This window comes from Melospiza georgiana, chromosome 1 (genome assembly GCF_028018845.1).
Source record: "Melospiza georgiana isolate bMelGeo1 chromosome 1, bMelGeo1.pri, whole genome shotgun sequence".
Lineage (NCBI taxonomy): Eukaryota > Metazoa > Chordata > Aves > Passeriformes > Passerellidae > Melospiza > Melospiza georgiana.
The window spans coordinates 123,639,747-123,655,692 of record NC_080430.1 but is presented as its reverse complement, the minus strand read 5'-3'; the positions used below and the strand labels follow the sequence as shown (position 1 = coordinate 123,655,692).

The 15,946-nt window shown below is 35.1% G+C and overlaps 1 protein-coding gene across 1 annotated transcript in view; it reads right to left on the bottom strand.

Annotated features, from left to right (window-relative positions):
* Window positions 1-5,248: 5,248 nt before the first annotated feature.
* CRISPLD1 (cysteine rich secretory protein LCCL domain containing 1) overlaps window positions 5,249-15,946 on the bottom strand; it is a 35,440-nt gene continuing 24,742 nt past the window's right edge. Inside the window, exons 10-14 of the mRNA XM_058031653.1 lie at window positions 14,174-14,217; window positions 14,014-14,086; window positions 11,834-11,909; window positions 7,371-7,501; window positions 5,249-5,508 (exon numbers count right to left, since the gene is read on the bottom strand). Coding sequence (XP_057887636.1) covers window positions 5,457-5,508; window positions 7,371-7,501; window positions 11,834-11,909; window positions 14,014-14,086; window positions 14,174-14,217 — 376 coding nt within the window. The 3' untranslated portion in view covers window positions 5,249-5,456. The remainder of the gene's footprint in view (window positions 5,509-7,370; window positions 7,502-11,833; window positions 11,910-14,013; window positions 14,087-14,173; window positions 14,218-15,946) is intronic.

Here is a 15,946-nt window from a genome sequence, read left to right as displayed (position 1 = left end):
TAAGAGGCATTTCTCATTTTCTCTGATATCTCAGCTATTCTAGCTTTTACTGCAAATTTGTCTCACACTTCCTGTTAAATACTTTTCCATGCCATGCCCTATGTTAAATCAGAAGCTGGGTTGGAATCTCAGCCTTCTCAGTGGCCACAGACTGACATTTTTATAGGAGCGGTTCTGAGTTACTGTTTGGGCGCTGTACTGATGTGAGAGAAAGAAGAGCTTAATGTCTTCTGAGAGACTTTGGGAGAGATGATGATTTTCCTCAAGTATATTTAGGTGTTCTGACTGGACTGTACTTCTCCAGGACTTGTAATGAAAACTACAAATTGAATTGAAGCATTAGCAGAAAAGAAAGAATATTTTTATTATGCAGTAGATGCAACAGCGCATCTCAGTCAAGGTGTGACTTCCTTATTTCTAGGACAAATCTTAGCATATTACAAAACAGTAACAAATTAGAAATTAATTGCCTTATAACTTTAGGAAATGCTTTAAAATGCTTTAAAAGCTACCAGAGAAGTGTCCAAATTTAAATCCTTTTAATATTAGTGCCAAGCAAAAAAAACCACAGTATCTGTACTATCTGCACGTCACTGAACGTGTTTGCTACAACATACATGAACCCTCAATCACTGGCAGAAAGGCATGTCTCTATCAATAAGCCACCTAACCCATCTGTCTAGCTATTCCTGTTATTTAAAAATGCAAACCGCTCTACTTTACCCTGCAGCTCTTATTGGATGACAAGGGCTCAGAGTATTTCACAAAATTATTCCTTGGCTCAGTTTTGTGGCTGTGCTGGAATAGGACTATCACCTCCTGTACAGTAAGCACTAAATCAGCTCATACAATGCACTTCTTTGTGTACTGAATGGAGCTAAATCCAAAATCTGAGACTAAGTCCTTTTGCATAAAATGATTGCTCTGTTTCTGTGCTCAGTGCAGCCTGCAGCCTCAAGGTCTTGGAGTTGTTCTGACACAATGAAAGAAATACTTATTCAGAGGACATGATCTTCAGTAGGCAAACAACCACCAACAAGAAACAGATGGATTTCAACAGATAAATATGGAATAAAGATTGAACTGACTTACAGGGAGATTTATTTAGCAACTGTTTCCAATTATCTTTGAGATGTACAGTAGCAGCAATTTATAAGAAGTCAGAGCCAGCTTGCTATTTACATTGCATATAAACAAGCCTAAGTGAATAATTAGGCCACTGAAGTGTTTTTCAAACTATGTAGGCTGTTTGGACACCCTACTACCTCCTAGCACTTCTAATTTCTTGAGAATCCTAAAAATAATTAGTATTACTACAAAGTCTTATGAGTTTCTCAGCTTGCAGACACGTAAGCAAATCTAAAGGCAAGTTCTTGTATTTATTTTAAGATCTTACTCTTAATAGGGATATTGTAATAGAAAATCATTCATTCAGAAATAACTGCAAACGCATGAAATAAAGTTTTTCAACTGCATAACCAGACTTCTTATTAAATTTCAAAATTATTGTTAATATTGTTATAAATGCTTATGCTTTAAATTAAATTTGGAGATTTAAAAGCCCAAGAGTTACTGATATTGGAAACTGATGTATTTTCTGTGCCTATTAGACCAAGTGTTGTTTGGCCAGTGTATCTCAGTTTTTAACCAACAGCTTTGCTGCCAACCCTCAGAGACTAACCCCATTGTTAGCAAAGACAAAACCAATATTGGATACAGCACTGGGGGCAGATATTGGACTGAATAACTGGGATGATTACTGCAGTAATTGATGCAGATAGTAACACACAGGAGCTTCATGGCCATTTGGTTGCATGTTCTTGATTTTCCTCCTTCTGTCTCTTCTATTTTCCGGTGCCTTAGCATACCAAGCTGGTCTGACTGAGGAGCTTTGCTGGCTTCTGAATATTTAACACTCATTATTAGCACTTTTTAAAATATGCTATGATGGTTTAATGATGTGGGAATCTGTCTCCCAGCAAACAAGACAGCACAGATCATTGAACAGCTGGTGGCAAATTTCAGGTGCCACATTAACATCCTATGCTAACATGGAGCAGGAATCACATTTTATTGTATTTTCACTTGTCATGTCAAGGACTTCTGCTTTACTAAGAATAATATCAATAACATAAATAGTGACCATATATAAAATACTATCTCCATCATTTATTTCTGACAGCAAAGACAGGCTAAAGCTAGGATTGCAAGCATGGATTCTTTTCCTATATTCACAATGCATGTTTTTATAAAATCATATGCAATTTTCTGAGTGTTAAAGTATCCTGTCATTTCTATATCCGAAGCTCTCTAAGATACATAGTATACACTGAATGAAACAAAAATCTTCAGGCTTTTCACTCCTTGTAAAATTCCCTAGAGTTCCACAGATTCTATAAAAACCCTTAAGCCATAGAAGTGTGACTGTACAGTATTTCATACAGTATTTATATACATTTCTGAACAGAATATTGCACTGTATGAATAATCTTTGTAACTTCCAAATATTTATGTTTCTAAATCTTGCCCTTTGTATGACTGCAGAAATTGCAGGAAATAAACCCTCCCTTGTGTATTCACAGGAATCTGGGTTATCTGGCTTTTAAACCAAATTCAAAACATACTTCAAAAGCAATTGCCACACAGAAGACACTCTTAATGTGAGTAGCTTGGTTACATCTCTGCTATATGAAGTAAAGGGTCATACATTGTCCTGAACATAACTATCAATACACACAAAAAAAAGCTGGTGTTATTTTCCTCTTTCAAATCCACTGAGAATCCATAGACAGCTGCCACTCTTGTCATTTACATACAACTTGAATTGATTTCTTCAGTTTAAAAGCTGTAAACTTACACAAAGGTTCTCCCAACCTGTGTTTCAGGTTTGGTTTCAAAATAATTTTATGCAAAATTTTTAGATCAGATAGTCCTCCTTGCAGAAATCAAGACACGACAAAGTCTGTGAACCCTTTAATAAAAATTCCTCAGCATCCACATTTTAGGAAATGCTTATTAAGTTTCCTTTGTTTATGTCCAGCTAGTCCTATATGTCCCAAGTTCACTAAAGCCAAAAATTGGCTTTTCTGTATTTTTTTTCATCAGCCAAGTTTTCTAATACTGTTAGTTATTCTTTTAGGCTTTGTGTGAATTAGTTGTGAGCACCTGGTCTACAGTTGCTTCTGCTGCATAAAGAAATACCAAAGTGTAGCTCCCACTCTATAACTTTCTGGAAATAAGTCTGCTCATTGACTTATTACTTACAGTAAATAGAGAAGAAAGTTTCTCAAAAAGCTGGTGTTAGCTGGAATAGTTAGATAAGAACAGGATAGTCATTGCACGGGGGAAAGCAGCAGAACTCCAAAAATTTGGGCAATGGAATATGTGAGGAGAAAGGGGGATGAGTAACTTTCTTCTTGTTGCTCTGTTGATTAGTAGAGCTGCTCACAGCAAATATTCACCCATGGAATGTTGGAGCTGTCTCTCTCCTCCCACCAAGCACTAATTTTATTGTTATGGCCCCAAGAGTCCACCCCTGCCCTATTGCACAGGAACTTGCACTTTGGTTTCAATCCTGAAAAATGGTTAATGCCAGTATTGCAAAATCTATATAAAAGCTTCTTTCAATGGCCACCACTTGCAGAAAAAAATTAGGGTTGTACATAAAAGACTCTTAGTCTCCCTCATCAATTTGACCCTGGTCAAAACTTGAAAAAATGAGGTTTATCCATAAGACTTCTGATGCAATTAATGAAAGTTTTGGGTCTAAACTGCCTTTACGGTTTTAGAAACTCAGATTATGGCTGCTTGCAATGTTTAGGTCAGAAAAAAAAAAAAAAAACAACAAAGACATATTCAGGGTGGCTATTACATTCTTTCTCTTGAATCAGGACAAAAAAAATCAGTGAAAGGTATTCTTACAATGTAAATTAATTTTATTCAAAACAGATTAAAAAAACCAACAAAGCTTGCCTAACTACATGAGGTAGTACATGTAGCAAAAGAGAAGGCAGAATATGGTATTCTGAAATATGAAGAATATGAATAAGTTTACAAATTGGAGTGAAATAAATTCAACAACAGAAACAAAATATACCAAAAATAAAGTTTAACAACTTTTCAGTCTTAAAGCACCAATACACTTTTCATAGAAAGAAACATAGTATCACCACTACATGTTCTTCATATACCATAATATGGTAAAATTAACGTATCAAGCCGTCCACCATAAATGAATTATTTAAAATTGCGAAGCAACAAATGACATAATTGTCACTGGGCTTCGTACCACTATACTTCCTGGCCTGCAGGAGTATTTGCCAGGTCACATGGAGCAAGGTTAGCCTTTGTTACCATTTTCTTTGGTTTTTTTGAACATTTACTCACATATTATTAGAGTTCAGCATATTGATAACATGTACAGCTCAAGGCTGTAAACTTGCAAATTTTTTTTTAATGTGTACAAATCTACATTTTCTCTAAACCCAAATTTAAGTAAATTGCAGGAATCACATGGCAAAAATAAAGCATGTGTTTGTGCAGAACTTCAAGCTTATTCCTTAATTTCAGGTTACTGCACTTCTAAATACAAAGATTTTATTAGATTCTTTAAGGTTATATATGTCTGTTTCACACACCCATCCCAAGACAGTGGACTATCTGTGAAGGATTGGGCCATAATGAATTATGGCTATTGGAAGGAAAGAGCTTAGCAGCATCCAATAAATATTTTATTAATCTATTTTTAAAATAATAGACATGAATGGCCCAGTCTCTTAAGAATATTTTTTAAAGGAAAGCATGTTAGCATGACCTAAGGCTTCTTCCTATATTTTAAAAGAATTTATCCCAATTTATTTCAAAATAGGTATTTGTACTTGTTATGATCAGTGTGAAATTGAGAACAATCTAGCTCTTCATTGATGCTTTCATGGCTAATGCTACTTTAAATCATTAAAAAGTTATATATGTAATTATTTTACTTTAAGGCATGATTTGTTTTTTTCAAAATATTGGGATGACTTTTTTTATGTACATTGAAAATAAAAACTCAGGCCTCCCTCTGGTATAGTTTTAAGGTTACTGTTAGTGGCATATATAAAGCACCATATAATAATATATTCAGATGAAGAAAACAAAGAACACTTATGAGCTTTGAATTAACTGTATAGGAGTAACTGCTAAGAAAATATAGCAATATTTAACACAGGATTCAAAGTAATGTTATATATCATTATAGATTTTCAAATTATTTTTTCTCCCATGTTTATTTTTACAGATTTTTTTCATTAAGATTTATATGCAACTTAAATTTTTTTGGTGGAAAGCAGTATACATCTTCTGTACAATAATGTTACAGCTTTATACAAATTTCAGGAATCACAAGAAATGGCCTGTATTAATCTTTTCCAAGTGCTTTGGTTTCACTTGCCTGTTACATGTTTTACTTGCTAGATTCAAACAACAGCAAATACTCTGAAAGCCTTGCTTCCTGGTGGATTCTGTAAACTGAAACATAAAAGCAGTTTTTATGTCATTTTTAAGACCATAACACTCCAATAACAACTTTAAAAAAATTTCAATTGTTAATTCTAATATCCTGCAGTACTTCTTGTGACAACTCCTCAATTTATCTATCTAGATTTTTTTTAAACTGCTACAAATAAAAACTACATTAATTTCAGATTATTTTTTTTCTGAAACAGCTTAATAGGAACAAAATACAACATAGAAAAATTCAACTAATCCTTTGTGACAAGCGAGAGTGTTTTAAAGAATTGAAGCAAAATGCTAAAAGTGTTTTGGAAATAGAGAAAACATACATCTTATGCTTACTCTTCTAGCAACTGTATTTGGAGAGAACTTGCAGACCTAGGAGATCACTCATTTGTTAATTGCTTCTACAATGAAGAATAGATTTCTACAAAGACCTAATGTCTAACAAAACCCAAGGGAATGCCTGAATGGATAAGTATCTGGCTTCAAAAGAAAAGAAACAAAAATACCCAATTCCAATGAAATGTTGATAGGATAAGTATCTTTGTCTTAAAATTGGACCACGGACCAGCATGTCTTATTTATTGGTCCATTTTTTCTTTTCTTTTAACCAACTCGGCCTGAAGATTATGTGGGAAGGAAAGGGAAATGGAGGTGGAAGCAAGGAAAGGCACAATGGAAGAGGTTGACTTCGACATCATTAGAATTCATCATGTTCTGCTTCACAGAAAACTTGTTTGTGACTCTCTTCCAAACTTCTGACCTCCCAAACTTTACCAAGATGATTAATATGCAAATATATGTGTATTTATACATATTTTAAATTTATATTTATTTATAGTATCCAATACATATATTAAAGTATAAGTAATCATCAAATTTGCAACATTCTTCCTGTCTGAATCTATTCAAGAAAATTTATATGGACAGCAAAAGTGTCAGTAAGGAAGCACTCTAAGGGAATTGGATGATCATAGAGAAAAGTCAAAAAATATGTAAAATAAGTCATCCATTGAGCAAAGAAAATCTGTATTTTACAAGCTTCCAGAACTGTTGAGGTCTGAGAGAAAGGGAGAAGACATTCTTCTACCCACCATTAAAAACAAGACAAAAATACTCAATATTTTCCTACTTCTGAGTTTTCTACAGAAACCTTTTGAGATTTTTTCCCACTTAAATTTCTCAGAAAGACTATAGTCTAGTTAGGTAGCCATCATTTTTGGTCTAAGAAACATTCTTAGCTTTACTGGACAAAAAGAGTGGTACAGTATTTTAGAAATAATTCCTCTTTCTTCCTTTGAAACTTGGAGAACCCTTTCAGGGATTAAATTAAATCTACAACACATAGTCATGTGTTATCATCACACAATTTATAAATACACCCAATACAAGTAGTGAACTTTCACAGCATCTACATGTCTTTCACAAAAACACTGTTAACAACAAATTATCTATTAAAGAGCATCAAAACTATGTTTAAATTATTGTGAATTTTAATGTTTGTGACTATTAAGCATGATTCAGGATCACTGGTGTGATACCATGTAAATCCCTAATGAACCGTTCATCAGGAACCAATGCACCTGCATCATTAATGTCAATTTTTAAAAAATACTTAAAGGAGTAACTGCAATTTTCTTATTAAACATTGTGTTAGTTGCAAAAGAACTAGCAAAGCAAACAAGAGGTTTACTTTATTTCATAGGCAGCTTTTCAGGGTAATGTTGTATGAGCTTAGAGGAGGCAGGCAGCTCCATTGGCACAGCCTCTCCAAAGTCACCGCAGCCGCTGTTACCCAAGGCAGACACATTGCCAGGCTGTGGACCTTATCGAGGCCAAGAGTAAAGTGTAACCTTTGCAAAGGGGCTCTGTACCTTTCTGAATATATCCCGTTCTGAAAGGAGGCCACATAGACCTTTCTTTTGTCCACGGGCATCACATCAACGTAGCCGCCCTGGTTGCGGACCACACCCGCGTGCACTGCTGCCCGGCAGATGCTGGAGATCTGGGAGGGAAGACACAGATTAGCTCTGCACTCATCCTTTTATTTCACCATTTTTAGGAAAAAAGACAAATACAGGTATTTAAACGAAGTCGAGCAAACATAAAATAATTATATTTATTGCACGGCTAATTTTATTAGTCCTACGATATTTAAATCAGCTTCATTAGGAATTAGGCCATTTTATAGGAATTCAGAAAGAGATTTCAGGTCATTTTCACCATGATGCAAAAATAATTTATTTCAGGCTATTTCAGTTCAAAGATCAGGAAAGTGTTTGAATACTTCAGCCCTTTCAAAATGAAAGGATCTATCAGCCAAAGACTCAAATATTAGTGAAATGATCCATAATTAAAGGGAGCATTGCAGTTTTCTGTCCAGGTATGGGTAAATATTAAAAGCTAATTAGATGAAGGGTATAATCAGAGCATCAGACGGAAGATAGAGGTCTAAAATGAAAGTTCTCTGTTAAGTTAACAGCACTTACAGCTGCTTCAAACGTCTATTTTCTGGTCACAAATTCCCCTTGTGAACCCATTAGGAATAAACAATATCCACAGAAGGATTTCTCAGTGACATTCTTGAAAACTTTAATTTAAATAATTGATTTAAACTTACAGTACTCTACTACTCTTTCAGCATTTTAATAATTGTCAGAAGAATTAAACTTAGATATTCCAGAAGGTAAGTCCCAATCTTTAAAGCATAGCATAGCAAACTGCAGTTCCATCTTCAGTGTATCTCCACTTAAAAACAAGGTTTTTTAGTGGGAAAAGTTTCCAATGCAATAGGTTTCTCCACAAACAACCTTTAAAAAATTAGCCAATATAAATAGCTGGTGAAACAGGCCACAAAAAACTGCATTTCTTCCAGTTATAATTGGAATAATTTATATATGTTATCATAGCCATTTTCAACCTCAATGCTATATAAAATCAAGAATTTAAAATAGCAATGATTTTCCTACTTTCATTCTAAGCACAGGACTTGCCAGGCTCACTCATATATAGTTTGTCTTTTAATGTTTAAATATTTAAAGCAGTAAAGATCTGGAATAATTTATGCAAATAATCTTTTGCAAAGATGCTTTAGAGTTTTTCTTTCCACACTGCTGGGTGCATTTTTTGAACATGCCAGAAAGGATGCCATTTATACCCCTCTGTACTTTTCCTCCTCCCAAGGCTGCAAAACAGTTTTTATACCCTTAACACCAATAGATGCCTTATTGTTAAGATTATAGCACGCCTTATTTATCCATACTGTGGAGTAACTAAAGAGTAGACTGATCATGTGCAATTTCAAACACCCAGGGGGAATAATGGCCTCTGCAATACAGGATTACAGTCAGAAGAAATAAAAGATGATATTTACAAGCAATTAACTACACTGAAGAACTAGAAGAAAACTATTCATTCTATTCATTCCTAGCACAATAACACAGCAGTAACTTTGTTTTCAGTTCCCACTGGAGATATAACAAAAGGCTTGAGGTACAACTGGGGAAAAGAAAGATCAGCTTTTTCACCTCTGTAATAGTATTCAAAATGTACCCTCACCCTTTATACCATGACATAAGGGTATACTCTCATAATTACATTTGAGGATGGCTAGGACATGGTGGCTGTTCCAACACTATTTGGAAGTTTCTAGTCAAGTAAAAAGGAAAGGAAAATTCAAGAGATGGAGATTTTGACAGAAAAGGCTGACTGCTTGTTGGAAACAATGTCCAGCAAAGGATGGGGGGCATTGTTAGGGCTGGCACCACAACTGGACCAATGAAGTATGGCTGGGCTAATGCACAACATTTCAAAGGTGAAGGCACGACACTTGAATGGAAAATGTGAAAAAGGAGAGGTCGGAAGACTGGGGTTCATGAAGCCAGCTCAGACGAAAAATTTTCAGATGAAAAATAGACTGATATTCTGATGCTACATTCCAGATGAGACTGGAGAACAAATTCACATAGTTTTTGAATAAATGAACAATTACATGAGTATAAATTCATAATTATGCACTAGTTTGTAGGAATAGCTATGAACAAATGCATATAGTTTTATAAACATATACAGAATATCTTTTTTTACCAACTATTATCTGTCCTTGTCTCTCAAGAACTTCTCATTGTCTTGGAATGAGACTATTAGACATGCATCTAAATGGAATCAGCTTCCAGTAGTGATGCCACATTATTTCCTGTGCTCAATATTATGTCATCCAGATCACACTTCCTTGAACCACTAAGGCAAGCCTCCTGTTGATTTAGGCAAAAAAAATCTATGTCTATCACAAATTTCAGCATATTATTTGTGGTTTACCTCAGCATCCCTGTGTCACTTTCTGGAAAACTTCAAAGATTTGAGTTTGTTTCTTTAATTTTGATGAAGAAATTCCAAAGGATGTATAAGACAATATTTTAAAGTTAGTATGAACACTTTATACAGCATTATATGGCCGTGTTTTATTACTGTGTTGTGAACACTCCTAAGCTTGTTAGTACTTTTGACAGGTGGGATGGGATCTGAATACCAAGTTAATTATTTTCCTTCCTCAGATACTCAACAAATACCAGTATCTACCACAGCACAGCGTTACTCTATTACAAAGGCATTTAAACCACAAGTGTCTTTAACATACCATCATAGGAATATGGAGCTATTTAATAGCTTTCTACATCATATTCTCTATATTTTACCATAGCAGAGAATTATGAATAGTTTTGCAAAAGTTTCAGGGAATATTTCTATATATGGTTACTGAAACAAAAATTTGTATGACCAAAGCCTTCAAATGGTATAAAATTTTACAACTCCATCAAACTCTTTAGATAAAGGATATTTCCTGTTCTCTAGCCCCTGGAAGAAGTAAGGTAGGCACGCTGAAAAATTCAAGATAATTCTGCTCTGCAGATACCTTTTTCTCTCCTTTACCACTGTACTCTCTGTATTAAAAACTACTGAAAACATAATCTAGAACAGCACCTTCAGTGTAAATGCCTACCCTGACAGCACCTGAAGTCGATAAGAAGACTCCCATCTCTGGTTTTTCACCTGTATTTATATCCATTTTTTCCTAAAAGCAGTATGGCTGCACACATCTCTATATAATGATGATGAATAATGAGATAGTACACCTAAAATAATTTTAAAGTATACCTCTATAACACTAATTAAAGTCACCTGGGACTTCTCCAGCCAAAGAAAATACATATTATGAGACTTCCCCTCTCAAGACTAAACACAAGCATGTCTTCTTTCTCCTACAATATTCTCTTCTAAGTCACTGGGAAACTTTGTCTGTAGCCCTCAATCACAATCACAGAGCTGAAAGAAAATCATCTTCCACAAACTGGACTTGCATTGAATCTATTTTCACTGCTCCTTTTATGCACGTTAAGGATCCAGTTCACAAATCAATTACCTTTCTGAACTGGAAATACCATTCACATCCATTACAACACTTATGGACAAGGCTGTTTTCAGGACAAGACACTCAGGTAATCCAATGGACGTCAGTTAGTTTCATAATGCTGAAGATCAAATATTTCACACATTTCAAAGAACCGGAAAGTAGAGAAAATCATCATCTGACCTAGCTGGTTGCCATGCTACTCTTTATGACATCCATAGAACAGTCAAACTAGAGTTTACAGCCAAAAAATACAAACTGCTTTCTCTGCCACTACATCCTGGCTTCTTCATAGAGACATGACAAATGAGAGGTATAAATTAGAAATCTCTTTTCAGACTTCCTACCCACCTCAGAACTAAACATGCTGTAGAAAAGACAGGGAAAAAATTTACTAGCAAACAGAATGATAAAAAAAAGTCTGTTAAAATAATATGACAGTGTGAGATACTTTACAAAAATATATCAAAACTCTGTCACAAATACTTAGTTATTCACACAGATAAGAAATATTCAAAATAATGTGACTGTAAACATTTATTTCAAGAGCAATATTTTTTGTATAGTCTGACAGAAGTTATGGTTGCATCAGGATTTAAAGTGCAAGGGTTTAAGTTAGTATACACTGGTCATGTTGGACAAATGTTGAGCAGTGGGAATTTTGATAAAAAAATTGGAAGTATGTGTTCAGAGCCTAGTGAAGACTACAATGAGTTTCCAAATAATTTTCCATATCTTCAGCATCTGACTACTGCTACCTTAAATGGGAGCCTCTGAAAAAGATTTTTTGAAAAGAAAGGGGGTTTTTTGTAAAAAATCATCATATGGAAGAAAACTATATATCAATATTCTATCTTATAGTTACATTATATTTTTTTTCATAGAATTTTACGTCTCCTTTTATAACACAATATGAATCCCTGTACTTACATCAGAATAAATCCGTGTACCAACTACACGAGCGTAGTGTGGATTTGCCTGCATACAGTTGTGAGGACAATACACCCTGAAAGACCAAAAACAAAACCAGAAACAGTTAGGAAGAGTATCAGAGGATTAATATATCATTGTTGAATGACAGCATAATAAAGTATAAATCAAGTTGATTGCCTATACATATGAGTCCATAATCCTATTTTACATCTGTCAGTTTTCGAGGTTTTGACCATACAACTGAAAGCATTGCTGATGTGTTGAAGTTCATATGAAGTGCTTAAAATCATACTTTAACAAGTCTGGTCTTTTTCCTTTGGATAAGTAGATGGTGTTCTTGTTCAACATATGTGAGGCAAGTAGAAAAGTCAGTGAGGAGACAGCCTGTACATTATGCTATAATTTATCTGATTCTAAGTGCCCTATACAAAATGCACAGTCTCAGAAGAGGCAGATCTGACTGAGGACCTGCTTTGATGCTGATGACCTGGTGACACAAGCCAATTTAGCAACTTATAATGAAGTTGAGCATTGGCATATGTGGCTAGAATGAAAAACCTTGGAAAGTAGTGAGACTCCTAGCTGATTCTGGGAGGTCAGAAACCTACTAAAACAAACACTGTCTTTATTAACTGTATTTTGTTAACATTTGAGGAAAATTTTCTCTGTGATTCATGTCTTCTATACCTTCAAAATGAACAGGAAAACCATGTGGGAACCTAAGTATAGTACAAAAGGTGTCAGCATTTTATTTGCTAACGGTGATATGCTACAAGCAAGAACCATCAGCTGACTCTAGGTCTACTCTGAGCTATTTCATTTGAAAAACTGAGTGACCCTACATGGGGCAGCTCTGGACAAGTGTTCTCCTCTAAAATGGTATCCAGGCTCCGATCAATACTTGGGAAGTCAAATCTCTTGGGCATGCTAGAGTCTTGCCAGATGGGTAACTAAAACACGCTGATAAGATTCAGCAAAGATATTCTGTCAGGAGGAAGCAAGAAGTTGAAGAAGCCTGTTGAAGGCCTGCTGATTTATGAGCTGGGAGTAAGAGGGAAAAATGAGGTTGTGTAATCAATGCCATGGCTGACTACTGCTTGTAATTGCCAAGACTACACTTCCAGAATTAAGAGCATGCACGGAATCTTGAATGAATAATAGCCATTGTGAAGTTCCTTAAGTTGGCACATCAGCATTACGTAATTTTAAACTTTGTACTTATTCTTTAATTTTCCTAAAACCAAAACCTGTTTTTCTGTCAATGAAACTGGCTTTAGTTTTTAATAATGAAGAGAAAAAGAAAAAGATAGGAGAATGTACCCATCCATTCCTGTGTTCCAGTCCTTAGCTTACTTCTCCACATCCTCCAGCTCGAAGCCAGGAGTCATAGCCAAGCACCAAGTGAGTCCATGGACCCAAGTGCTACATGAAGGGATGTTTTCCTAGCAGTTTTGGCTTTGTACTTGTTTCCTGTGTTGGCTGTAGGATTGCTATGAAAGTAATCCTGTGGATATCTCCAGCTTAATTTGTGGTAAATCATGCTGCAGTGTATTTACCTTTGACTCATCTATGGTTTTAAGAGCTGTTACCAAACTGCTTTGTCAAAATATTGCGGTACAAGCGCCTTTCGAAGAGTTAAAACACAGGCTTCAAAGAAATGACACAGACATTTAAAGCCAACCTGCAGACCAGGCCTTACCTTAACCAGATATATTTCAATTTTTTTTTTTTAATCCAGCTTCTCCAGAACTCCCAAGCAAATTGGCAACTTCTATGATAATTATCTGAATTTTATCCTTCTATTGTATCTGTTTTACATGTAAATAAATTAAAATAAAGTGTACTTTGCCCAACGTACATATATATAATAATGGAAAATGAAAAATGAAATTTACTTTTATTCACAGTCTTCAGTGTAAGGATTTCACTAAGATTAGGAACAGAATCTTACTGAGTGAAACAAAAAGAGATTTTCCTAATGAAAAATCCTGCAGATCATCTTTACCTACCTTGCTTTCTACTGAGACCAAAGACTAAAATATCACTTGAGCATTTTTGACTTCATTTTAACAGCTATTGCTGTCACCTTTCTCAACAACTTAAGATGACCTAAAATAATTAGTAAATGGCAGAAAATAGAGCAGCACTTAAAATTAATAACATTTTATGAACTTTACCTTGGACAGTGTGAGGCTGGTTTTTGAAATGGGCACAGTTGTTCCACTGTGGTTTCACAGGTGATAGCCTGAACTGAAGAAAATAAAACACAAAGAAGTAAATGTTTACTTTTTAGAAAAAAACAGGGCAGTACTGAGTTTGTAAGAAATAAATACTAACCTGTTACTTTAGAGACAGTGAAGGAGTTGGCAGATTGGTATTTTCTGAAGAAGAAATATTAGAAATCATCAGTAAATAACATATTTCAGTGATTTCTTTTAGCTGGAATAATTTTTATTAGAAAATATGGAACTAAAGCCAAGAGAATGTCCCCAGACAGTTTTTCCTCACTGCACCCCCTTCTCCCCAGTTGGAAACATATTTATAGCAATGACACATCTACCCAGTGAATGTGTTTCAAAAACAGGAATGCATGTTAAATTTTCAGGAGTTTAATTTGCAAAGAGAACTTGCAATAGGAACCAATTAAGCAATATATTAGTCCCTCATAATGTGGCATGTGGTTGCTCAGAAACTTTCATTTACCAGAAGAGCTCATTCACCTTTTGCTAAAGGTTCATTCCTATCAACAACTCCAACACCAAGAAGAGTTTCTCCTCACAGCCTCCCTGAAATGTTTCATTAAATTTTACTCTTGGATCTTGTATCTCCCATTATCATTAGCATCATTAAAAACCTAGTATAACATGCAAGAGTTTTTTTTTTCCCAGTAATTATATGGCACTCAGATGTACCTACTTCCTCTTGCTATAAAAAGTCAGGTACATAGATTATGTTGTTTCATTAAAAGTTGATGAATGTTTCTATTTTATTCCCCCCATCTTCTATTTTCCTTCTCTTTTGACTCCTGGGATATGCCTCTGATTTTGGTATTTTTCACCTGTAACAAAGAAGCTGAGGATGCCTTTGGCACCCATAAAATTGCTTATTAAACCCCCCCCCCCCCAAAAAAAAAAAACAACAAAACAACAACAACAACAAAAAACCTATCAAACAAACAAACAAAAAAACCCCACAACAAACCTAGGAACCTAGGAAATTATTCCCTATTCACCTTTAGAGCAAATTGCTCCTGTGGACCTCCCTGTTTTGTTTGCCTGCATCAGTTTGTTTACTTGTATGACCCATCAATTGCCCATTGCTCATTTATTGGATTAGCTTTCACTGATGAAGCTCATACTTCTGTTGCCCTAGCACTCTCAAACACTGATGTGGGAACATGATTCTATTGTTTACTAGCTTGTTGAGATATTCAGAACAGGACCCTATCCTAAAAAAATCCAACAGCTGAAAAAATATTGGTATTAGCTATCCTGATAAGAAGTCAAAGGAGCTGAAGACTAGGACACTTCCTACATGCTGCCCTGACACTTACTTTTCTGTATTCTCTATTCTTTTTTGCAATCCACAGTAGAGGCAAGATCCACTATATTTCATCTATTCTTGAATATAATAAATAGCAGTTTATGTAAGGCTCCATCTACAGACACCGGTGAGAGTCAGGTAGCTGCAAGGCATCCCCTATCTTATTGATGGGCCTTTTGAAGGTCTGAAACTTTGACAAATAATCTTTATTTATCCCACAGGCAAAATAACTTCCCCTGAGTTCCAGTTCTCAAAGGATAGCTGCTAAATACACTCTGTAGGCTGGACAATCATACAGTTTTTTCTCATATAGCATAGAAACTCAGGGATTTCAACTGATGGGAAATCAATTGGTTCCAGTTTAAAGAGTTTTTTACAGCTTATCTACTCCTACATTTGTAAGCAAACTGGCTCCTCATATGTTAGTATTGATATAATCAAGATCTATTTCTCTCTTTGTATCAAAGCAAGTAAAAAAAGAGAAATGTTTGTCGTATCTTCATTTTTAGGCAGGTAAATCAAACAGAGTCCAGTCATCAGATGACACAGAGGAACTGATCGATATCA